General features: G+C 56.1%; 1 protein-coding gene across 4 annotated transcripts in view; it reads right to left on the bottom strand.

The window, feature by feature from the left end:
• TBC1D14 (TBC1 domain family member 14) overlaps window positions 1-24,850 on the bottom strand; it is a 94,848-nt gene extending 69,998 nt beyond the window's left edge. Inside the window, exons 1-2 of one of the 4 annotated variants that reach the window (XM_019748196.2) lie at window positions 24,742-24,850; window positions 14,705-15,440 (exon numbers count right to left, since the gene is read on the bottom strand). In XM_019748196.2, coding sequence (XP_019603755.2) covers window positions 14,705-15,423 — 719 coding nt within the window. In that variant the 5' untranslated portion in view covers window positions 15,424-15,440; window positions 24,742-24,850. Of the gene's footprint in view, window positions 1-8,448; window positions 8,670-14,704; window positions 15,441-23,994; window positions 24,018-24,248; window positions 24,427-24,741 lie in introns of those variants that run through there. The other 3 variants (XM_019748195.2, XM_074320881.1, XM_074320902.1) reach the window with 3 other exon arrangements.
• Between the last annotated feature and the right edge of the window lie 781 nt (window positions 24,851-25,631).

The following is a 25,631-nucleotide window of genomic DNA, read 5'->3' on the forward strand; positions in this document are numbered from 1 at the left end:
CTGGCCCGCTGTCCAGCCCAAAACGGCGACTGGCAAATCCGGATGATTCATCATTCCTCCATGTATAGAACCTTACAGGAATCCTGAAGGAAACCGCAACTATTCACAACAAAGAATCAGCAAAACTGGAATTGAAACAACTCTCAGTTACAAACGCAGCTCATTTAACATAAACAGGAACTAGCTGATGTGGCAATCTAGTCAGATATGTGTACACACGAAGACTACAGGAGGCGTAAAATAATTTCATGTTAGCAACATCGAAGAGTCAATGTCTACCAACAAAATAAGTAACATTTTAGAACGTGCACTATTCAAGGTAGAAATCAGAATAAGATCATTTAAATTGTTGTGTTATTCCACTCACATTTTTTCAGTGGAACAGATTTCATACCCACCTGAGCAAAGGGAAGTTAATTTATTAGTAGAAAGTGGCTGGTGGCTGAACAACTGCTTTGCAGGAAAGGGTTTCACAAGACCCCACAGACTCCTTGCTCCCACAAAGTGTCCTGCACTTCACACTGAATCATCCCTGCCAGGCTGACCATGACCTCACCAAGGGCAGAAGCAAGGCAGGTTGGCAAGGCTCGAGCACAGAAATCTGGGAGTTCCTGTAAAGACAGTGTGTGATTTCCCAACAGTGCCGGTCCAACGGGGGGTGCTTCTAAACTCAGGAAGCCCAATGAATCCTGCGAAGAATAAATACGTCCTCCTTTCCCCCACTTCCCCAAATGAGCTTTTCTGTAGCTGTGACGTATCTAAGGACATGACACCTTCCAGAAGCCAGGGCAGACAGATGCTGCAGAGGAATCAGTGAGGCCTGGGAGGTTTATCAGGGACACGAGCGGCTGGTGAACAAGACACATGCAGAGTCCCTCCCTGGTCCTGACTGTTACAAAGGGGTGAACTTAAAAGGTTTCTTCCCTCAGATCCAAGAAGTTTCCTAACCCACCCAAGGGAAGGCAACAGATGAAGCCCAGCTGGGCCACAGAACAATTCCTGTTCCCTGAAGTCCAACACCGAGGAGAGAACCAGCTGGACCACAGAAAAGCCCGCCGGGGGCCTGCTTGTAACCAAGTCATCAGGAAGGCAAGGAAGTGTGTGGTGGTCCCCCCTCAGGACGGAGTCAATCCTGTTTCTCTGTTTTCCCTGTTCTGCCGCTCATCTCGGGCCAAGGCAGGTCGGCGTTTACTAGCCTTCATCCATGCATTCACTCGCTCAGTCCTTCAAGTGATAAGCAGGGAAGAGACCCCTAATGAACTCTAGTGAGAACGCAGCCGCCACCCCAGGCCGAGCCTTCTATCCGCATCGCCTCCTGTGGGCATTTGGGGATAAGGAAACCAAGCTGCAGGGAAATAAAGCAGCCGCGCAGGTGCCCGGCCGGAAAGGCAGAGCAGAGTCACAGCTAGGGTCACAACTGCCCTCTCCGAGTCCCCACCAAGTCCTCTGTCCCCAGGCTGAAAGCACAACAGATACTCGGAGGCTCCCCCATCTCCGCTGTCCTGAACATCCTGGGATACCCAGATGTGTGCTCAAGCCCAGTGTCACACAGGACCTCGTGACATTCTCAGCACCCTGCACGGCGGCCATCGCCCCCAGCCCCTGAGGAGACAGCGGGTCAGGCCTGTCCCCCACGCCTCGTTTCCCCTCCCTCCGCAGGCCCCATGGACGGCTCCTTCTACAGGCTTCCCTCGGCTCCACACACCTGGGGACTGACGCACTTGTTTCACAACCACCGTGTGAGCTGCTTTAATACACCCACCAGAACACAGGCTAAAAATAAAGTCACAGGCTGCCATCTAGACTGTGTAGACCAGCGCCGAACACCAGAACTTCCCTCAACGGCGGAAATGTACAAATCCGAGCTGCCATGCGGCAGGCACGGGCCACACGTGGCTACTGAGGGCTGGGACGTGGCTAGTGCGCCCGAGGAGCCAAAGTTCCCGTTTCCATCACATTTAAAGAGCTACATGTGGCGAGTGGCTGACACACTGGACAGCACAGGCCGGGACCCCAGTGCAAGCACCGCTGGGCCCCGACCTGAGACCGCGGACAACCAAACCAGGTGCCAGCTGCAGCACGCACAAGCTGCTGTGCGACAACGAGCATGGCACAGGTGGCGGAGGCCACGCAGAGGTGGGAAAAACAAGGCAAGCTCCTGCCAGCCCCAGGACCTGTTACCTGCCATGTCCTGTGACCAGAACACGCTTGCCCTCATCTTGTTCAGACCTCTGCTCAGATGTCAGTTGCCCAGTGAGCCCCCTGCACCCTGCGCGACACCCTCCCAGCACTACAGCCTGGCATCGAGCTCCTCTTGCAGCCGGGTGCCCACAGCAGACTGCAAGTGCCACGCGGTGCTTTGAACTGAGGGAAGGGCTTGCTGGCTGCTGCGTCCCCAGCACCTGGTCCTGGGCCCGTGTTCACCGAGGAACTAAATGACGTCTGAATTCAACCATGGGACAAGCATTGGCTGAGTTCTAACCTAACCGGGCGCCAGCACGCGGTGAGTGACATGAGGTCCCTCAAGGGGCACCCAGGCTGGGGGTGCCCACCTGATGACACTGCACAATGGCAGCTGCCATAGCAACGGCAGGAGCTGGGGAGCCCTCCTCCTGGGAATCTTCAGTGGGTCCTTCTCATGTCCAGTAAGCAGTGAGGGGCACAGATGGCATCTCCTCCAGGAGGGGTGGCCCCGCCTGTGGGCGGGAAGAGGAGCCACTGACTCAGGAAGCTACCTCCCGCTGGGTGGTACTGGGGCCACCCTCTGGAAGCCTTGTGGCAGGTGCAGAGGGAGGGACTGGCAGAGCCAGGACGGTGCCCACTGCTGCTGTGAAGGCTGCACTTGGGTTCCTGCGGCCCTTTCAACACATCGCTCCAGCTGCGCCCACAATAGTGGGAAACGGCAGTTGTGCTGTCCCCGCGCGTGCAGGGCTTCCCCGGTACAGGCCCCACGCTGCCCAAGCGGACTCCAGCCCCGAAGGCGTGCTGAGGGGTGCTGCTGCAGGGGAGGTCCCCACGGACCCCGAACAACCGGGAGATGGGGCCCATGAGGAGGGCAGCTTCGATGCCGCACAACAGCCCCCCAGCACTTTCCATGGGCCCCTCTGTGTGAGCATGGCCCTGTGGGGCACACAGCAGGCCGGTGCGGCTGGTCCCCACACAGGGGCTGGAGTGGGCCCTGCTGACAGTGCCTCAGCCTTTGCAGAAACAGTTCGGGGATGCAACATCTCAGAGAAGCAGGGAGAGGGTGTCCCTGAGTGAGCGAGCCCCACTGTCTGCAGGCCTGGTCCTGGGCCGGTGCCTGGTGCAAATGCAGCCAGCTGGAGTGAGCCTGGGGTCTGCCGCAGAAGGTGAGGACTGAAGAGGAAATGACACCCATGTGCAGCATGACGATGGTCCACGGTCTTCTCAGAAGTTTCCTCTGAGCATTTCCTTCCCTTCTTGCTCTCCAGAGGATCACACGAGGTTGTGTCCACTCCACGGCAGTGCCCGCCCCAGAGCAGGGCACCACTGCCCCACACAGCTGCTGAGCAGTGGGCCCAGCAGTGAGCCCCAGTGGAGGGGCTCCACAGCTACCCCCCCCTCCCCACTGAATAGCAGTCCAAGGACGGAGTGCTATTCACAAGTGGGAGTGGACGTGTGGCCGAGGCCAGCCCACCAGAGCAGAGCCTGTTGTAACGATGCCCCCAGATGGAGCTGCTGCCCGCCGCTCCCCGCCAGCACACGAGAGGAGTAGAAAGAGGGCCCTTCACCTCCTTTCATCAGCCCTCGCTGACCAGTTTCACCAGACACAGTTCCAACATGATTTGGCGGCCCAGGGTAGAGCTTCACTGTCAGACAGACCAGGGTGAGGAAGGAGGGGGGCTGACCCTCCAAATTCCACCACTAGCCACCCGGGGGGCCATAACCACTCAGTGAAGACACCCCAACTACCCTCAAGCCTTCCATCTTTCCCTCTCGCTCCACTAACCCCCAGCCTCCGGTGTCGGCACCGTCCCACCTCACGGATGTCCCCCCACCCGTTCCCCGCTCAAAGGGCAGGTCACTCGCTTACACACGCCCTTCCCTGCCTCTCATTCACTACACTCACTCAGCAGAAGCACAACCTGCCCCGGGCACCTGCGCAGGGCACCCCCTGGAGAAAAAGCACCACGCTACCCGGTCTGCAGTCACCGAGCGGGCCTGGCGGCCCCCCCGCCACCCCACCCCCTCCTTTCCACTCCACACTCACTGAGGGGACTGTCACACCTCTTCCTCACTCCTCTCACCCACTCACTCCAGGCCCATCCTCACTGACAGCTGAGGACCTTGCTTCCTAGTTCCCCAAGAAAATGAAGCAACAGAAAGAGAATTTCCACCGACCCCACCACAGAGGCGAGGACGTGGAGCGGCAGGCACCCTCCTCACGCTGGTGGGAGCGCAGACGGCACAGCTGCTCTGGAAGGCAGTTGGGTGGCTTCTTACAAAACTCAACACACTCTACCCTTTGATCCAGCAATCAGGCTCCTTGGTATTTACCCAAAGGAGCTGAAGCCCCACGTCCACGCAAAACCCTGCACACAGCTGTTTACATCAGCCCCATCCAGAATTGCCAAGCCTTGGAAGTAACCAAGATGTCCTCCTCCAGTGGGTGATGGATAAACAACTGTGGTCCATCCAGACAAGAGACTATTACTCAGCACTAAAAACGAATGAGCTGTCCAGCCATGAAAACACACGGAGGAACCTTAAATCCATGTCACTAAGCGACAGAGCCAATCTGAAAAGGCTACATACTGTGTGATTCCAGTGACATGACACTCTGGAAAAGGCAAAACTGTGGAGACAGTAAAGAGATCAGTGGTGGCTGGGGGTGGGGGGTGGAGGGTGAACAGGGGAAGCAGGGGGATTAGAGCAGTGACACCCCTCTGTGTGACGCCATAATGGTGGACACGTGTCATTACTCCAAATCCACAGAATGCACACCCCTCTGTGTGACACCGTAATGGTGGACACATGTCATTCCACCGTCCAAACCCACAGGATGCACACCCCTCTGTGTGACGCCGTGATGGTGGACACGTGTCATTACACCGTCCAAACCCACAGAATGCACACCACCGAGAGACCCCTGATGCAAAGAAGGATTCTGCGTGACTATGACGTGTCGGTGTAGGTTCCTAACAAAGGTACCAGGATGGCAGGGGATGTGGATTTCCGGGGGGTGCTGTGCGTGTGTGGGGTACATGGGAAATCTCCATACTTTCTGCTTAATTTTGCTCTGATCCGGAAAATGCTCTAAAAGATATGTGTAAAGTCCAATGCTGAAATTAAACATCTATATTCACACAAACAATGAAGGAGCACTGAAAACAATGACGTCGTCTGTATGCACACAGGATGACGTCTCCGGCCACCTCTGTCATCCAGCACCTGTACCCACCCCACCTGTTAGCCTGGAGGATTCCAGCAGCGGAAGCCAGCTTCTCTACTGCAGCTCTAGATCCCATTTCTTCTAGACGAGGCTCCCGAATTCTCTCCTCCTGCTGATTTGTGCAATTTCTAATCTTTACTAGGTTGTTTGTTCTTACGGAACAAGGAACAAAAACACACACTTCACTCATCTTGAGAAAAGCAAAGACTCTCACACCACTTCCGTCTCCAGCCATCACCCCACCTCTGCAGCACCCACCAAAAGGACTGTCAGTGCTGGCTCTGTCCCCACCCCACTCTCACTCCAGTTACCCTCCCACCAAAGCAGTTCTGGCCAAGGTCACTCCTCAGTCCGCTTCCCTGACCTCAGCACCCTCTGCCCACTGCCCACCTGACACGGCGCCTTCGCCTGGCTTCCAGGCTGGCGCACGGCGTCCCCCCAGCCCCACCCCGGGGTCTCCGCGAGGTCCCTCCTTCCCGAGACTGTTCAGCTGCTGCAGACTCACTCTTTGGTCCTCTTCTGGCCCCTCACTTCCACAGGGGCCTTACCGAGCTCCAAACGGCCACAGTGCCAACAACTCCAAGCTTCTATCTCCTGCCCAGACCCAGCTCCCCAAGTCCAAATTCCCAGCCAATTGCCTCCTCCACCACCTTCTCGAAACGGCTGATGTCTCAGACGCAGCTCGCCATCTTCTCTCCCCACCTGTCTCCTTGATGACAACTGTTTCCCTGCTGGCTCAGGCCCAAACCCTGGCCACCTCCGACTCCTCTGTCTTTCCCACGCCCACGTCCATGTCTCACGGTACAACTATTCCTCCCCTCTCCACGACCACCGCCCGCCCAGTCAGGGCCCCTCCCCCTTGCCCAACAGTCCGCTCTCAATTCAGCAACTCAAGTCCTTCTGGTGAAAGCCAGCGGGAGCCCTTCCTCCCTCCTGAGCAGGTGGAATTCTCAGGCGGTCCCCAGGCCTCCCTCCCCTGGGAAGCCCCTCCTCATGAGCATGGGCAGAAACGAGGAGTATGACGGCCACCCTGTGGTCAGCTCATGTCCTATGCCACAGATCACTTTGCAAAAGGGACCTTATGCTCAGTGGGCCTTAACTGACCAGTGAGCTTTTAAAACAACTGGGCTTTTCCTGCAAAAGAGACTCAAAGTGTGAGGGACTCGACCCAAGGGACATTCTCTGCTGCTGGCTTTGCAGACGGGGGGACACAGGACAAGGAAGGTGGGAGGCCTGCAGGAGCGGAGAGTGGGCCCCAGCTGGCCGCCATCAAGGACCTGAGGACTCAGTCCTATAATCACAAGGCACTGGTTCTGCCACCAACCTGGACGCACAACAAAGTGGGCGTTTCCTGAGGCCTCCAGATGGGGCCACAGCTGGCCGACAGCTGGCTGCACCCTTGGAAGACCGAGAGGACCCAGCCACGCACGATGAAGCCGTGACATTGTTTTAAAACACGCGAGGTCATCTGTCAGGTGGCAGCCGACAGCGAGTACAGCTCCTCTGCTCAGAACCCTGCAGCTGCTCGCCCTTCCCTGAGTCAAAGTCACACAGGCCCACACAGGACCTGGTCCCACGGACCGCACACCCCACGCCCTCGCCATCACTCACTCGGAGCATCGCACGCGCCTCGTGCTGTTCCTCTGCGTCAGCCGTGCTCCCAGGGACGCGTCCGTCTGGTTAACTGCCTCACCTCCTCAGGTCTCTGCTTCCATCTCTCCTCGTCACTCATGAGGCGGGCACCACGTGGGTGGGCAACCCTGACCAGCCTACTCTGTGACCTGCCCTCCTACCACCTCTAGGTCCTCATTTTCTCCCCAGCACGCGCTCCTCGCCGCATTTCCCTACCTATTTAGTGGATTATCTGCTTCCTCCCACTAGAATATAAGCTCTTCCAGGGCAGGGTCTTTGTTTTGTTCACAAATACACCCCGAACACTTACAGTGCTCTGTAAATACTGCTTGACAGAATGTACGAGAAACATTTTCAAGGACACAGCACAGTGCTTGGTCCCCTGCAGGCACTCGAGAATCATGGCTACGTCTCGCTGCCTGAAGAAAACCGAGCCCAGCAGGGCCCAGGCGGCTGCTCGCGCGCAGCGGGACCGCCGGCAGCGGGCTCCCCAGGTCTGCAGTGGAACCAGACAACTCCCGCGCGTCCAGCACACACACAGCTGGCCTCCTGGGGCTCCGCCAGCCCTGTTTGCAGAGGGACACGACTTGCTTCATCCTCGCCAAACTCAAAGGGCAACCTCAGCACTCACCTGGAGTTACAGAACCGTCTCCAGCCAAGGGCAGCACTGACCTCCCAGGTGCTAAAACACTGGCTGGTGAGAGCACAGCTGTGAAGACCAGTGGTGAGAAAACAAGTGCCGGCATTCCGTAAGCAAAGGGGCTGCGCGGCTGAAAACCCATGTGGCACAAGAACTCACAAGGGAGGAACTGAAAACCTTGGGGTGGGGAGACCAATCCAGTCCCAGCGGCCCCGGGGAAGGGTGTGCGCCTGTGAAAACACTTAGAACAGAGGGCACAACCAGAACGGTCGAGACTCCTCACACGCCTTCAGTTTGTAATAGGCAACCACTCAACCCGTTTGCTTGATAAAGGCTTTCCTGCTTCTGTCATGCTCAGGGCCCCCCCCCCCCCCAGGAAGGCAGGCACCTGACTCCGCTCTGTCCCCGTTCTCCTCCCGGGACAGCCAGCCGGGAAGGCCAACCACATGGTCAGCAGGCCTCAGAGCTGACCAAGCCTCACTGCCACACCTGCAAACGCCTGCATAGCTCCCACACTCGGGGAGGAAAAGGCTTTCTCCACCTGCTTGCCCACGAGGGCCTCCTCCCACTCAGGAGCGCCCGTGCCCTGAGCAAGTCCCGGAGCTGCGCTCCCTGGCCTGGTTCAGCGCCGCCCGACACCTTCCGTTCACCCTTTGCCTTAGCTCCACCGACTCGGCCTGCAGACTCTCCACTGCTCCTGAAGGCAGCTCACTTCCTCTCGCTCTCCCGGCCCCAAACCCCCCTTTCTGTGCACGGTACACACTCATGAGAGGCAGTGGAGTGTCTTCTGCAGAAAGGGCGTGGACTTCAGAGGTGGACAAGTGGCTGCTCAAGTCACAGCTCCGCCACTGGGAGTCTGCGCAGGTCGCCTCTCTGAGCCTGTCCCCAGTGGGGAGACGATCTCTACAGGAAGGGCTCCGGAGAGACAGAGCCGGAAAAGTGCCCGGCTCCGAACATGGCAGCTACGCCTCCCCCAAGGGCAGCTGCTCAGAAGGCAGCTCGGAGCCCTGCCAGCTAACCAGGTGCAGCCCCGCCCCTCATCCGGGCAGTTCACCTGCTCCTGTGCGGACCTTTCTCTCGTGCACTTGGAGCTCAACCTCTCGATCAGATGGCTCCTTCCACTTGCACCAGTCTGGAAGGCGGGTATCCTCAGCTCGTTTTGCAGGCAGGACACTGAGCCCCGAGAGGCTGGGTGCTGGCCTTACCCGAGGGCACAGGCCAGAGAGCAGCCATCGGGGCTCCGTCCCAGGTGCCAGGGGTGTGTGCCTGTCCCCACAGCCGCATACCCCAGCAGCTCAGGTACTCGGCGGGTGTGTTCTGCATGTCCCCATGCCAGGCCTCAAGTCCCAGGAACGTTAGCAAGCAGACTTGGTAGGAAAGCACAGTTACAACGTTACAGCTCAATGCACCGATGCTAACTCTGAAATGCTCACAGCAGCAGGAAACTAGCCAGTCAGTAACAATATCCATAATACGATAATACGCCTGCCATGTGCTCACTGCTTCACATCCGTGTACGTTTCCTCCCCATTTAGTCCCAACAACACTTTGAAGAGTGAACTTATTTCTATTTTCCAGATAAGAAACCTAAGCGCAGAGACCCAAACCTTGTATTATCTTTGTATCCCCTGTAAGCTACCTAACCACCCCTTGCCTCGGTTTCCTCACCTATAAATGAGAAGTAGTTACAGTACTTACCCAAATTCATCAGCTTTCAGTGCAGGATCCAGAAACTACTCCAGGAATTTTAAGAGGAAGGGATTTAACTCAAGGAATTAGGTGATCTCGAAATCACTGTAAGGGCGGAAGTAGTCAGATCTCAATGGAGCCCCGGGGACCGGCTCCCTGAATACTCCAGAATTGAGGCACCAGGGACTCAAGAATGCAACAGGATCGGGAAGCCACCAGAGCGGCCACCAACACTGAAGCGCAAAATGCCTCCACCGCCTGCACCACAACTGCCTGAAACGGCCTGAAACCTCCAGGAAACGGACACAGATGCTGCTGCAGGGGGGCCTCCACCGCGATGACGTCACTCGGCAGCAGAAACAGCCAAGAGGGGAAGAAAAACTGGTCTCCATTGAACTTCTGCCTCGAATCTCTCCTACATAAAAGAACTGGACAGCACCCAATTCATATGCAGAACCCCAGCTGCAAGGGACTTTGGGAAATGCACGTTTTGGTCTCCAGCTTCCACATGCAGGAAGGCACCTGGAGGCCTGAAGGAAGAAGCAGACGCCCGCTGAATCTGCCCCCCCACACTCTCTCACGGCTACTGAAGGTCACACAGGCAGCCACTGAAGGCTGAGAATGGCACCTGGGAAGCACCTAGGGCTGCCCAGGAGTCCCCGAGCTGAGGGCTCTGACTGTCCCGCATCCCAAGTCCATCCAGCCTGTGGGGGAGCTGACTCAGCCCCCGAAAAAGAAAGCAAAGAGCACATTTCTCCCTCCGCCCTGCTCATGGTGCCTCCCAAATCATCAAATCCCAGAAGCCTACATCGGTACAGGGACTGACATTTTGGCTGACCACCCTCACAGCAAGTCAAAGCGCCCGTTTGAAGATTTATTTTTCTTAAGCCAGTGGTTTCAAAGCTTTCCATACAGCAGAACCTTAAAAAAAAAAAAAAAAAGGGGGACATCTTATGTGAAACCCCAACAAAGGTAGAGGGCAGGGCCAGAAATCCAACCTGCATTCTGGGTCTGTGCTCTGCCCAAAGCTTTACCTGTAAATCTTGTTTAACCCTCAAAGCAACGCTTCACAAGAGGTACAATTAACCCGATGTCACCTGTACCCCTGGGGATCACAGAAGTTGTTTCTTGATGTCACACAGGTCAAAAATGGCAGAGCTGAGGCTTCAACCCTGGGTCTGAGCAGCCCCAGCTCTCAACGACCACACTCCCCGTCTGTCTCAGGGACGCCTCAATGCGAGGGTGAACCAGACGCAGACGGTGCCCAGGGGGCTGTGAGCCAGGCCGGGAAGCAGACCGGAAAACTGCATCATTACGGCTCTTTACACACAGCCGGGCGCCCCGCCCCGCCCCGCCTTCCACAAGCTGTTCCCTCTGCCCGTGTCACTTGGCAAGCTCCTGTTAGCAGCCTTCAGAGGCAGTTCTAGCATCTCTCGTCAGCAAAAGCTACTCGTCATCTCTTCTGAAAGCTTAATAAAGGGCTACACAAAATATGTCGTCAGCAGTCAGAGCTAATTGCCACCTTCCAGGCCCATGCAGATCAGCAGCCCTAAACCCGGGGCCTCTCAGAAACAGTCCTGTCTCCTGGGGAATGCAACCGTGTCACTCAATTCCTCTCACATCTGCTGTCCGGGCTTCGAGGTAGATACTGTCAAACTACACTGGGCGCACAGGCTCCTTTAACCCCTCTCCTCTGCACAAGCTGAGGGCCCCGCTCAAATTACATTACAGTAGTGAATTTCCTTCAAGGAAGCAATTAAATACCACATTTTACAACCCACTTGCTCAGTAGTTCTCAAAGGCTGGGTGATTTTTGCCCACCCCTTCCACTCCACACCCCATCCCACTCCCCTGGGACATTTGGCAACGTCTAAGGTCATTTTGGATTGTCACAATTGGGGACTGCTACTGGCATCTAGTGGGTAGAGGCCAGGGGCGCTGCTAAACAGCCCTCAATGCCTCCCCCCCAGATTCACCCGTCCCAAAATGTCAACTGTGCCAAAGTGGGAAATCCTGATCTAACTTTTCCAATAATGGGTTGATTTAAGCAAGCACAATACCGAGATGAGAACTAAACAAAGCTTTTAAAAAACGTATTTTTTAGAAATAATAAGTATTTATATTAGAATCACAGATCGCTACTACTTACACCATGCCAGGAAGTGTGCTAGATGCTTTACCTATTTGACCCCTAAATGCTCACAGTAGTTTTATGCCCCGTTTTAGACTCAGAGAGGTGAAGTAACTTGCCCAAGATCACACAGCTATTAAGAAGGGGAGCTCACACTGAACTCAGCCAGCCTGAGTCCTGAAACAGCACTCCTGCCTTTGACACCCCCATACACACACACCACACACACACTCACACACACACATACACACTCACACACACACTCACACACACATACACACACTCACACTCACACATACTCATACACATACACCCTCTCACACTCACACATTTTCACACACACACGCACACTCACACACACACACTCACACTAACACTCACACCCCCATGACAGCACTCATCCCCCAGCCCCGCAGTGGCTGGTCTGTCCCCGCTACCAGCGGCAAGCTGCTGAAGAGCAGGGACTCAGGGACTATCTCCAAGCTCATGGTGGAGTCTCCAACAGAGCTGCCATCACAGTCTGGATGGAGAAAGGATGGGAGGAACAATGGGAGCTGGGCCTGCAGCGTCCTGGAAGCAGTAGTCAGGCCCAGCCAGCTCCGGCTCACCCAGGCCACCCTCATCAGGCAGTCAAGGTCTGCTCCTTCAGGGCATGAGTTCCCTGACTATTCCCCCCTTCCTGAGGCCCCTTCTTCTGGACTAACTGCCCACCACGCTGCCCACACTTCTACAACCTGGAAATTGACTCAGTGAGAGTAAGGAGAACAGACGGCACTGGGGTAAAGGGGATAAAGTGGAGAAACAGGAAGACTCAGAAGCCTGGGCCGAGAACCCCAAAGGATCTACCCTCAACAAAAACTCACAGTCCAAAGTCCTCTGAAGACCTACTGTGTGCCAGGCCCGCTCTGTAACCCCTCTGCAAATTTACTCACCTGTAAAATGTTTAGTGGGTTCCAAACATTTTGGGGACAAAACCCTTCAAAGCAATTCTAGATTGAAACTCTTTTCTAACACTTTTAAGAGTCACGGACAAGAAACTCACTAGACGTGGCCCGTACTATCACATATTCGATTCACTTGTCATTAGCAGTCCACCAGCTTCCCAAAGGTGCTTAGTGATGGTTCACAATGTCACAGCCATCAAAACAAGGGTAGGAGACAAGAACCAAGGAATAAAACAAAGAGGAGACATTCAATTTCTGTGGCAGAAAGCTAAAGAGGATTTTCAAGAACCGGAGCTTTAGAAATGATCTGCAGTAACCGATGGTGTTTCCTTTCAAAGGAGAAGAGGCTTCGACCCAGACAGTGAGACAAAGGCAGCAGATGCAGCCAGGGGCAGTCACGGTGATCACAGCAAGGACCCGCCACTTCCCAGCTCGCTGCCTGGGTCGGGATGTTTCACACACGGGAACGCACGTCATCCCCACCCACCCCGTGCAGCAGGGCTCAGGAGCCGCATGTGCAGATGAGGAAGCCGAGACACAAAGGACAACAGAGGTGAGAGAACATCACACGTGAACATAATAGGCCTCCGGTACTAGGCACTTACGAATGCTGTTTTAGAGAGAAAACTAGCTCAGAGAGGTGAAGTAACTTGTTCAAGGTCACACAGCTAGGATGTGGGTCCAGGTCTGCTGAATTCCAAAGCTAAGCTCTTTCTCTATGCTACTTCCAAGCCAGCCTCGTTTTGAGCAAGGTTTCCCAAATCTGCCAAGAACCCCAAGTGATTCTGAAAGCCTGTCCCCATTGGCACTTCCCCGAGACCCTGAGGAACCACATTTAACAGGTACCCAAGTGGCATTCATAAACAGGAAACGTTGAAAACACGGACCTGAGTAGAGATCAGCTCTGCCACACAAATCTGAACTGCAACAATGCAGTATTAGGACTATGGCCTGAGCAGGGAGAGTGACAACAGTCTCCCCTAAAGTTCCTGGGTTCCTCCCAACGATGGCAATCACTGAGCATTCGGAGACCAGGCACTTACTCCTGGTGGCGCCACACCTGGCAGCACCTCGGAAAGAAAAGGTGCCCACAAAACCACAGCCTGCGTCCGAGACCCTTTCCCTCAGGACAGGTCTTAGACTCGTCTGCGATGAGACCACGTTCAGCCGTCTGAGGGGGCGGGGGGTCCGTGGGCGTGGCCACGGCACAGAAGCCTCTGGTTGACTTCGGCCAGCTCAGCGCCCCATCCCGAGGGACACCCCGCCACAGTGTGCAGTGTGGGGTTTGCTGGGGGCACACTCCTATGGGGCAGTCAGGGTCGGCCGCGGAAACGCGCCCCCCTGCCAGGCCCCGGCCCGGGGCCTCTGAAAGCAGCTGTGGAGTCGATCGCCATTACCCTGCACCCACTGCCCACAGCCGTGCCCTTCCTCTCCACACTCCGCGGGTGGGGAGTTCACGTTTGCTTGTGTGACTGACCCCGCGCCTGGAAGCCCACCCCATCATGACCTAGGACCGTTTCTACCGCCCGTTCCTCCCGAACTAGCTGCTGAGAGCAGAGCCTAGGACACACACACTGAGCGAGAATATGAGAGCATAAGAAGAGGCCGGCGCTGCAAGAGACGCCTGCACGGGGCCTGAGGTGCGACACAGAGACCCAGCAGTCCTGGCCTGGCGCCTGGGAACAGGTGAGAATGCGTGTGGCTGCAGGGCAGTGACAGCACACAACTCGGCAGCACGGCCAAAACACTCACACAGGTGCCCAGGCACACAGGGGACACAGCCAGGGCCCCCCCGAAATGCCAGCCCTGGGTTAGGAGACGGGGGCTGGAATCAGCAATGTGGGTTCCTAACTGACACCACCCTCATCAGTACCCAGCAGCTGGCCCGAGAAACTCACGTTATCAGCATAAAGGGCCCTGCAGAGGAAAGGGTGACAAAGCAAGGCTGCTGATTTGGTGACACAGACCACTGTGGGTCACCCTCAGTGACAGCAGGAAGTGACAACAGACTGTGTGAGCGAGCCAGGGACACAGAAGTGACAGCTAGCAGTGAGGAGGCAAACAGCAGAACCCCCAACAGACGGGCCCTCACACGACTCCAGCGTTCTGGGCTGTTAGGAAAAGGTGTGATCGTCTATGTGACAGAGCGTCTGCTCCATAGGGCAGGAAACACACAACACGTTTTAGACAAGAAGAACATTCCATGCGTCTGATGTCAACGGCCTAGACCTCCTGCGGAGACAAAGACCTATTACCTTGTGAAGAAGCTACTGAACGGTCCCAAGATTTTCAATTTCCTCCCCTCCTCCACTGCGTCAACACATTCCTGCCGCTGTGGGCCCTGGGTTTCCTTGACGGAGCTCAAGGTGACGTCGGTGAATTGTGCGCCATCGTCATTCTCCAGGGTCACGATGGCACTGGAGCTGCTGGCGACCACCAGGTCCAAGATGTCCTCATAGCTGACGGACAGCGTGGCTGACAGCTCAGTGCCGAGGCTGGACACGCTGCACACGGAGACATTGTCGCCGCGGCTCAGGCCTTTGGCGGCGGGGCTGTAGAGCTTCACCGCGTCGTAGCCCGTCCTGGGGAAGGTGGAGGACTTGCGGGCACTCGGCTCCTGCTCCGCGCCCGGGGCAGCTGGCGGCGCGTAGGACGGCAGCGGGCAGGCGCTCTGGCAGGCCCGCTCGGGGATTAGCTCGGACTCGGACGGCTTCCTCTTCGCATGGAGCACGCTGCAAGGCACAGGCTCCGGGTTGCCGATCTCTAGGGTCGGGATGCCGGAGTCCACCGACGTCAGGCTCTGCTGGTCTAAAGCACCGAGTTTCGGCGCAGGCCCGTACTCAGGCAACAAGAGGGATCGGGGCGCCTTGAGGGGCACGTGTGGCAGGTTCTGAATGTGGTTCCCCGGTCGGCCGTCCAGAATGCCCATCAAGGCGACGCCATTTGTAGAGCTGGAAAGGTTTCCATCAGTCATCTTGGTCCGAGGAGAAACTGGGGGAAACACCAAAATGGCAATTAGGGCAGTGGATGTGAAAGCCAAGACTCCACTCTTCTGACGCACAGCTCGAATGTTCTGACAGCTCTTGTAAAGGAGGAATCCCTGAAGACAGCGCCACACACTCAAGTTCTAATTCAGGACCAGAAGCTGGACTTTTAACATATATTATCATGTCAGTTACCAGGAAGGTAACTCAAAGGATACGTGTCGGGTAAAAACATACATCATCTTCACCATCCTCCTCACACCCTCCAGCCCCATCTCTGACGGCCAGGACAGCACTGGGAGTGAGGGCGTGCTAGGCAGAGAGCGGGCTTGCTGTCTCTCGTGGGGTTTTAAACGATCAAAAGGCCACCTCTGTCAAAAGTATGGGCATTCATAACCCACATGAATGAACAAGTCAAGATTCCGTGTGTTCTGAGACAGCATAAAAATTGAGGTGTTTTCAAGGCAGAAAACAAGACAGTCCCACGTGCCACGTGCAGTGGGACTGTCCCAACCACATCCACGTTAGCAGAGGCCTGCTACAAAGGGTTCAGTCAGCTGACTCAGGCCTGCGAGGCAGGGCATGTCATCCCCTTCACCACAGAAGAAACTGAGGCTCAGAGAGGTTCAGAAACAAGTCCAAGGTCATACTGTGACCTAGCAGCAGGGCTGGGATCTACGGGACCCCTCCTCCCCCACACAGGCCATACCTGGTGAATGAATGGCTTAGTTTGGGGTTATAAAAACCCAGGTCGGAAGGCTGGCTCAGTGAAGACAATCAATAAAGGGAAAATAAGGACCATGAACCTGCAGTAGCCTTGAGTGAGAAGAGTCTAAGCCGTCAGTGACACACACACATTCAGGGCCCTGCCTACAGCTCCCTGGTCTGAGATAGGGGTGGGAAGAGGAAGTGGGAGGTGCACCAGCTGGGGCAGCACAGTCCCCAGGGGACTGAGAACCCTGGCATATGTTATGTCACCTTCTATTGTCCTTTAAAATGGCAAAACCGAAGAGCTCTGGCGGTGCATTTAAATCTGATCCCAGGAGTAGAACAACGTAGAGAGCGGGACTCGGGACTCAGACCTGTCTCTGGGTTCTAATCCCAGCGCCACGAGGCCGCCTTGGGAGAACGAAACCAAGTGCTTGAGAAGCACTGGACAGGCGCCTGGCCCCCCGCAGGCTCTCTGTCGGCAGCTGCTGTCATCAAACAGCAAGCAGCAGAAGGTTTGGAATACGGCAGAAGAACAATGATAACCACTCCCTTTTGGGTGTTATTTTAGCTTTTCAAAGAGCCTTCCTGCTCTCCTTCAGGAAGCCTGGCCTGCCTCTCAATGTCAACACAGCAAAAGCAAATTCATTAAAAGCAGAAAAGGGAGGAGGGGGTCATTTCCTTCCCTCCCAGAAACTGACGAAGCCAGTCAGTGCAGCACTGGAGCAAAACCAGAAATATGAAGGAATGAATCGAAATGCAGAACTCAGAAACAGACTGAACTACATATAAAAACTTGAAATATGACCCAGGGAGTAAGGAAGGAAGGACTACCTAATCGTGGTGTTACACTAATCAGTTCTCAATTTCTCTTGGAAGGTAGAAGCACACTGTACTACATCAAAACAAAAACACAGACAAAATCAGAATTTAACACAAAAATGAAATTATAAACATGCTGCATAAAATAAGGTGCTTCTCTAACCTACAGAGCGAAAACGCAGTTCACCCTCCAAAGAGACGATTCGTGGGCCCTGAACTTCCTGGGCTGGAAGCCCACCCACCAGGCACAGCCCTGCACTCCTCCCTGGGAGGCCAGGGCGAGCTCTCGGGGAGCCCGCGCTGGGGAAACCCCAGAACTGCACGTGCTGTGGGACAATGGGAGCCACCACAGGAAGATGCAGGAGAGTCCAACGACATGAATCTGAAAATTCTGCTATTTTTGTTTTTTGTGATTAAAAGGAAAATAGGGTAACAAGCATCTTCAGCACATAGTGAAGAGCTAATCTATGGCAAGGTCAAAGGTAATCAGAATGAGCAACACACCGACAACACTCTAACAGGTCAAACTGGCAAAAAGCCTCAACACAAACGGAAATCCTCACTGAGCTGACAGACTGACAGGCCTGGCTGCCGTTCTGGCTCTGCCACTTACCAGCTGGGGCGACCTCAGGAGAGGTGCTCACCCTTTCTGCGCCTCCTTCCTCCTCCCCAGCAGTGCAATGGGGCCACCCTACAGGAGACCCAGGCACGTCTGACAAGTGAAATGAGAAGGTCTGGTGAGAGCACCAGCCACCCCGGCATCTACCACACAGTAGGTGCCCGCTGAACATGAATTCCCTCCACATTAGCCACAGGAGGAGCTGAAGTCCCTGCAAAAATGAACTGAAATGGAAAGGCTGACACTGGAATGACAGGGACACACAGCAAGTGCGGTAAGTGAACCCAAGGACCCACTCTCCGAGTCACCCAGATGAAAGCACAGCACAGAGTGAGACAGGGTCTGACCGCGCCCAAAGCCGCTCGGCGACGGCCTCATCCTCCATTCTCTCCCTTCTGGCCCGGCTCACGGACAGCGGCCAGAAGGCCTCTTCCAGGGAGACACTGAGCCACCTCTGAGCCTCCACTGGCTCCAAGTCCAGTCGTTCCTCAAACCTCAGGAACAGGGTGTCAGTCTTTGGGGAAACAAAACTAAAAGGGAAAAAGTACTTCCACTTGCAACACACTCTAAAACCAAACTGCAAGGGCCAAGGCCGGCTGCCTCAAACCCTTCCACCTGGTGCCAGCAGTGCCATAGAACCAGAAGCCACACTCCGGAGCCCCTGCCTTCCAGCGGTGCCCTGACGGGGACAAAGTGCCTGCTTCTGAAACAGGCTGCAGGGTGGACTTCGGAAGCCCGCCAGGAGGCCAGCTGCCGATGGCCTGCCTCCAAGTCACATGCTTTTCTACAGACAGAATCAGCCTCAATTCCCTGAGCTGGCATAGGGCCCTCCTAATCCGTCCCTGCCAGCCTCACGAGCCTCGTGCTGTCACCTCACCTCTCTCAATACCCAGGCTCCCTGGGCCATGCTCGGGGTGCTCTCCCAGCATGGCCGTCAGCGCCTCTGGGGATCCAGCAGCAGGTGCCACCAGGAGACACAGCAGCCTTCCAAGGCCACCTCTTCTGAGAAGCCCTCCTCACTCTCCCAGGAAGCTGCAGGCTCTCCTTCCTCCTGGGCTCCCTTTGGCCACACCCACCTGAAACAACTATATTTACAGCTGCTCCCACGTCTCTCTGCACTGGCTCCTGAGCGTCAGGCAGGCACAGTGCTAAAAGCTTCCGGACATCACTGGCTGGCCAAATGTCTGGCATGGATTAAGGATTCAAAAATCTATTTGCTGAATTCATTATTACTGACAACTACATTCTAAGTGGGCAGTTTTCAGGAACGGTCCATTCAAGAAACATCTGCTGCAAGCTGGGTTATGTTCCAAGAAGAAGGAAAGCAGTGGGGAGACTAAGACGAGGAAGAAAATCCATCCACCACACTCCCGGCACGTGTGCAGATGACAGCCACAGCAAGTAGGTGATGACCAAACACGCGGTTTGTCATGGCCGCTGCCAGACCAGCTGGGGGGTCACTGTCAGCAGCTGCCAGTGCAGGACAGTAAAGTGCAATTTCTCCCTCTACAGGTGTTTCCCCAAGTGCAAACCCCGAAGGCCCAATGACACAGCCCTGCAGCAGTGACCACCGCGGGGCGCCCTCAGGCTCTCGGCGTCTTCTGGGCACTGGCCGGCACCAGTGCTGGGAGCTCTTGATGGAAGGTTAACTAGCCATCACCTCCCAGACAAGAGAAAAGCACACAAAACATCGAGGACAGATAAGAGGAAGATTTTAGGCAGCAAGACAGTATGAATGTTATCCACCCGCCACAAAGCGGCGTTCTGCAGGAAGCAAAGGGGCTAAGTGCCGAGAGATCTGCACAACCTTCACTCCACGGGGGCCACACCTTAGGACTAATACAAGCCACCAAGTGGACAGTGGCTGGCTAGGCTTTGGGCAACGATTCCAACTTGAAGCAACAGTTTAATTTCCTCCTCCTTAGAAAGCAGTAAGACTAGGAAGCCTTCACAAATAAAAGGAACAGCTTACGAAGCCCAAAGCAAATGATGTAGCTATGCTCCTTGTGGGGGGGGGATGCCCTCGCTGGCGGCTGCGGGGGAAGTACTGCTGCCCATCGAGCAGACCCCTCCAGCAGTGTCTTTCCTGCGGCGCCGGCCCGTCCACGGGCGGCCCTTGTCCGGGCTCCTCCCTGGACACTGGCAGCCAGCCGCCTCCTCACCCCCATTAGCGCGGGCACTGCTGCCCTCCCTGACCCTCCAAGGAGGCCGTGTGCACGCCTCTGCGCGGCCAAGCTTCCCATCCACTGAGGTCGGAATCCTTCCTCTTGAGAGTCCAGCGCACAGCTCCTGCCTGTGAGCCTGGTCCGAGGGCACGTCTCTCACAGAGCCCAAGTTTCAAGAGGGCAGGACCAGCGCTACACCACCAGAGCATCACCATAAAACCACAAGTGAGCGAGTACCAGGCAGGGCGCTAAGCTCTTGCTACAGCGTTCTCTTTTATAGCCCGATGCACTGGGTCCTATCCCCATTGCACAAAGGAGGAAACTGAGGCACACGGCTTACCCAAAGTCTGCATTTCTATGTGGCAGCCGCTGGGCTCAAACACACCTCTGTGACTCCGAGACCCCTCCATGTCTCATCCCTCCTGTAAAGGAGCAGACTGTATGCTCCCATTTTACAGATGGGAACAACACTGCTGGGCGAAGCCGGATGCAGGGAGTGACCTGTCCCGGGTTTTGCAGGAGGAGCCCCAGCTGAGTCTCCGCGCCCCAACACCCATGTCATTCTCCTCAAGGCATCTGGGGGTCCTTCCTGTTTCCTGGTAACCATTCCGGAGGGACCACAAGCCTCCCCAAAGGAGTGGTGGCTCCACCTGGCCTTCAGCTCGACCCTGGAGGGCAAGACCATTCACAAGAAACAGGCCCGTCAAGCCTCTGAATGAGGTTCTAACATGGAGGGGAACCCGCCAACCTGTGTGGCACCTCCCATGTGAATGAATGAGCCTGCTGTACTCTCAGAGGGCGCCACAAGCACCCACCTCCGTGAGTCCTTTCTCTTTTTCATTCAGTCCTGGCTCAGGCAGAAAGGGTCCTGGAAAGAAAGGCGCAGGACGCCCTGGGTCTCGGGTGCCTCAGCATTAACAATTAAACAGGCAGCCGCCTCTGCTCACCAAGTGTGCATTACACGGCGGGCACTGTGTTCTGCGCCCACACCCACCATCTGTGGGACCTCCACGAGGCCCATCATCACCACCTCAGACAAGAAGACAGAGGCACGGAAGGAACATGCAATAAAGTGCTGGGGCGAACTGGATCTGACTCGCCAGTGCTTGCTCTTTCCACTGCTTGCACAGTGGCCTCAACAATGGATTCCTCTGCAGTATGTAGAATGGAAAAGTCAACTAGAAAAGTAGTTTGGTTTTTAAATGGGTTTTCTTTAGGATAAAAACAATCCTAAAAACAAAAACAATTTCTTAGAAGCTCAACATATTCCTCTGGAGGGTGAAAGGCAACTTTCAGGCTCCTGGAACTTAACACAGTGTTGTTTAAGTTTTGGTCCGTCAGCACACCGGGCAGGTTAGGGGTTAGACTGTGAGGGTCTCCAAAGGCTGCTTTACAACCCTCAGGAACAGACATTTAGTTACACTGCCCAAAGGTGGTTATGTTTAAAAGGCATAGGTGGGACATTTTAAGTTAAGGACTTTCAATGCATAGGGGATTCCACACAACCCCAAAATGCTTCAGCTACATTTAGTGACTTACCAAAACTAATCATCGTAAGTATTTATGAAGTGATTGAAGAGGCAACTGACAGGTTAAGAAGACAGACCACTTAACAAAGCCAATGTAGTTTCTATTACCAATAATTAAGATTACAAATTATTTACTGAACATTTACCATGACCAAATATGCTAGGTTCTATCATGTGCTCTAATTATCACAAGCCTGACAAGTACATTAAAGAAACTGAGATTCAGAGAGGCTGAGTAACTCACCCAAGGTCACACAGCCACAGAAACTGGATTCAAACCAGGTCTGACATGAAAGCCCACAGACACCATTTGCTGGAGTGCTTAAGCATATGGGCCCTAAATTTTGTGATAATCAGTAAATTACACAATTAACAACTTTTATACTTTCCTGTTTATGTTAGCCTCAATAGAAAAGTTTTAAAAATAAATGGGGGGTGGGGGGCTGGCGGCCGGATGGCTCAGTTGGTCGAGCTCTCAACAAGGTTGTCAGTTCAATTCCCATGTGGGACGGTGGGCTGTGCCCCCTGCAACTAAAGATTGAAAACGGCAACTGGACTTGGAGCTGAGCTGCGCCCTCCACAACTAGATTGAAGGACAATGACTTAGAGCTGATGGGCCCTGGAGAAACACACTGTCCCCCAATATTCCCTAATAAAATTTTAAAAAATAAATAATAAATAAATGGGGGGGATGCAGGTTCTGGAGATAGATTGCCTGGGTTCAAATCCCAGCTCCTCCTTCTTTGCCTGACCTTGAACTAGTTTCTTAACTTTCCTGTGCCTCAATTTCCATGCAGTAAAATGGCGCCAACAACAGACCCTATCTCCTTAGGCAGCTGACAAAATTAGGGGAAGCAATCCACATAAACCCTTTAGAGTTGTGCCGGCAAGAGTTAAGTCTCAGAAGAGATGGCTGGTGTTCTTCTTTGCTGGGCACCGAAAAGGTCCAGCCAGCTCGGGCCCACCATTTTAGCAGCTCATTTGCATAAACCAGCTCACACACAAGCCCGTGTGTGTCTGCACAGCCGTACTGTGCAGCGTCTTCCTGTCACTAACATCTCCCCTCACACCTGCTCCGTGGCACTGAGCTCTGGGCCTCAGCTTTTCCATCTATGAAATGAGGTGATTAGCCCAGCTGATCCACCAGAGGTCCTAGTACCTGACAATAGAGAATTCTAAACCACCCAGGCCTTAGAAACTTTGTATCCCCCTAAAACAAACATAAACATCTCAATCATTTTCCTCAAGTCCTTTCACATACTATGTATCAATCTCTATTTTGATGACAAATCTCCTCCCAGGTCTCAAAGCTCCGCCAGCAGGCACAGCATGCTGGAGGGGCATCCTCTGTACTGGGGCTGAGACATGACGGGCAGAAGCTCTGACCAATGAGGTTCGAGAAAGACTCTAAAACAAACTGTTCTGATAAGCTGGGTCCTCAGCGTGAGAGAGGCCGTCTGCAGATCGCAAGGGAGGGGAAGGGGAGGCAGGACAGGAATTCACCCAGGGGCTGAGGAACTGCAGGGGTCAGCAGACGCCAGGTGAGGCAGCGCGGCCTCCACTGAATGTGAGAGGGGGGACTGGGCCAGAGAGCAAACCCAGCTCAGTGCAAAGTGCTGAGCAGGGACCTGCCACAACCTGCTGGAACCGTGGAGAACACAGGGGAGCAGAGCCTGGCCCAGTGACCTGTCTCTGTTTGAATCCCACCTCGACCTCTCTCCAGCTGGGCGACGGAACCAGTCACTTTACGTCCCTAATGTTTCCCATAGGTGTGTTCCCTCAACTATCCTGGGCCCCAGGTACATGCCAGGCTCTCATGAGGGCAGGGGACCAGGTGGAGCCCACAATGTCAAGGGGTCAAACACGTACCACCGCTAAGACGCAAGACAGCCTGTACCCAAACCTGCGCCACGGGCTGGTCCTGGCCAGATAAACAGGGCGGGAGGAAGTGTCCCGAGGCTGCTGGGAGGACTGGCTGGGGCCCTGCAGAGAGCCCACCAGCGCACAGCAGCAACCCCCCTGCGAAGGCAGCCAAGACAACACGGGGCTCACATCCTGCAGACCCGGCTCCTACACCTCACGTGCCTCAGCGCCTCAGCGCCTCAGCAAAGACGTCCACGCCCAGGAGCCTCCTGCACAGAGAACTTCCCAAAGCAAAGCTTCTAATCCATGTTGGGGAACACCGTCCCCGGCGCAACTTTAGGGCACAAATGGTCTCCTGCGCCGGGGCAAGGACCCAGCCCTAACGCCACGCCCACTGCCAGGGCCCCGGGGCTCCGTGCAGTGTGCGGGGCCGGCCGGCCCGCTTCCCGAGGAACCGCCTTCATCACCACCACCCGCCCTGGCAGGGACCTCTCAGCCCTCCCCGGGGGAGGGATCCCCAGGCCTGGGTCTCAGGGACGGAGGGGATGGATCCACGGCCCGGGGACGCGAGTCCGAGGCGCAGGGGGTCTGGGGCCCATGAGCAGGGACTCCAAGGTGGAGGGAGGGGCCCGGGGGTCGGGGGCTCCGGGGGCTCCGAGGCTCCCATACGGGTGAGGCCCGGGGTGGCGGAGTCCCCGGGATCCGAGGTCCCGAGGTGGAAAGGTCGCGGCGGCCGGGCGGGGCGGTTCCTCGGGCCCAGCCGGCTCACATCCCGACCTGGGAGCCCCGCGAGCTCGAGAAGGAAAACTTTTCGGCAAGTTCCGGAAAAGAAGCGTGTCAGGGCGCGCGTCTCACCGAGGGGCGGTCGAGCGCCGAGAGCCGCGGCAGCCCCACAATGTTCCCCGGGCCTCACGCGCTCGCCCGCGCGAGAGGAAGCGGCGGCCGCGAGGCGAAAGGGCGCCCAGGCAAAACCCGGACCAGCGCTGCCCTGCCCGCCCCGCCTCAGGCGCCCCCCCGCTCCCGCCGACGCTGCAGCAGGTGGCAGCGCCCCGCGCGCCTGGGTCCCCTTCCTCGCTCCCGGCCCGGCGCCCGCCGGAGGCCCTCAGTACCCGAGTTAGCGCGGTTCCGACGCCATCCCGGGGCCCGTGAGCCCGCACTCCAGGTCCTGTGGGACCCGCAACTTGCTAAGCGCAGACGTCGGGAGCGCAGTAGGCGGCAAGTCCCGCCGGCAGGTGCGCGAGGCGCCCGCGGCCAACCGCACAGCGCGCCCTCGCCCCCGCCCCGCGCGCCTCGCCCCGCCCCGCGCGCCCTCGCCCCGCCCCGCGCGCCCTCGCCCCGCCCCGCGCGCCCCGCCCCGCCCCCTATTGGCCGCGGCCGCTCTTAAGCCTGAGCTGCCGTCTCCCGCCGCGCCGCCGCCGCTTTTAGAGTTCGACGCTCTCCGCGCAGACCTTCCTCGGGCTTATTCGCCCGTCCGCCGCGGGCCCTAGAGCGGCGTCGCCGGCCCCGTCCTTCCCCGAGGGCCGAGCGGAGCCGCGAGGGGAGGCTTGAGGGTATCTTCGTATCCGCAAAGCCCCCGCGTACACCCGCCAGGGGCCCCCTTACCTGGTCGGCTCCACCCGCGGCCATCTTGGAAGTGGCAAGCGGACGGGAGGGGGCAGGGGCACGAGCGGGACAGGACCAGGCGTGGGGAGCCGAGCGGCGGAGCGCATCGATGGGAGCCCCTGCCCCAGAGGTTGGGTGGGCGGCGGAGGAGGGGCGTGGCCCCCACCGGGCCGCCGGCGGGAGGTTTTTGTGGGCTAACCGCCTCGGGCCCGGAACTGGCGGCCTCCCTGCCCAGCCTTAGTCTCTTAATCTGTAAAACGGGCTTTTCTGGGAGTTGCCCTTTATTGAGAACCGTGCCTGGCGCGGGACCTTTGAAAATTCCAAAGCCCAAGCTACACCCCAGGCCAATTAATCCGGATGTGAGGTACAGTTTTGGAAGTTGTGTAATGTGCACAGTTTGGAAACCGCTAGCCTAGCGTTTATGTGCATTACTTTGCGTCAACATTGCAGAAACGGCATGGACGGGGTCTGTGATCAAAGCCGTGTACAGAGTGGCTTGCCCAAGGTTCCAGGTCGGGTCAGTAGCTGAGGGGGGTCAGCAGCCAGATGCCCCGCCCAGACCACCCTCCAAAACCTTGCGAGACCCTGAATAAATAAGAAAGCTCTTGTTACCTAGTAACATCCTCCCTGTCCCCCTTCCAGAATGTGGGCTTCCTGAGTCAAATCGGGCTTCTCTTGTTTACTGCTATATTCCCTGGACCTGGCAAACAGCAGGCACTAACTATTTGTTGAATTATTATAGTCTGGGGACATCAAGGTAAAAGGAGAGACTCCAGTGGCTGGGAGCCAGGTTTGGGTTCTACACTAGGCTGGGATCCTGCCAACCAGGAGCCCCGAGGACTGTCACAGGCCGTTACCAGGGAGGAAACCTTGGAGAGACTGACCAGCTG

The sequence above is a fragment of the Rhinolophus sinicus genome, linkage group LG02, assembly GCF_036562045.2.
Source record: "Rhinolophus sinicus isolate RSC01 linkage group LG02, ASM3656204v1, whole genome shotgun sequence".
Classification (NCBI taxonomy): Eukaryota; Metazoa; Chordata; class Mammalia; order Chiroptera; family Rhinolophidae; genus Rhinolophus; species Rhinolophus sinicus.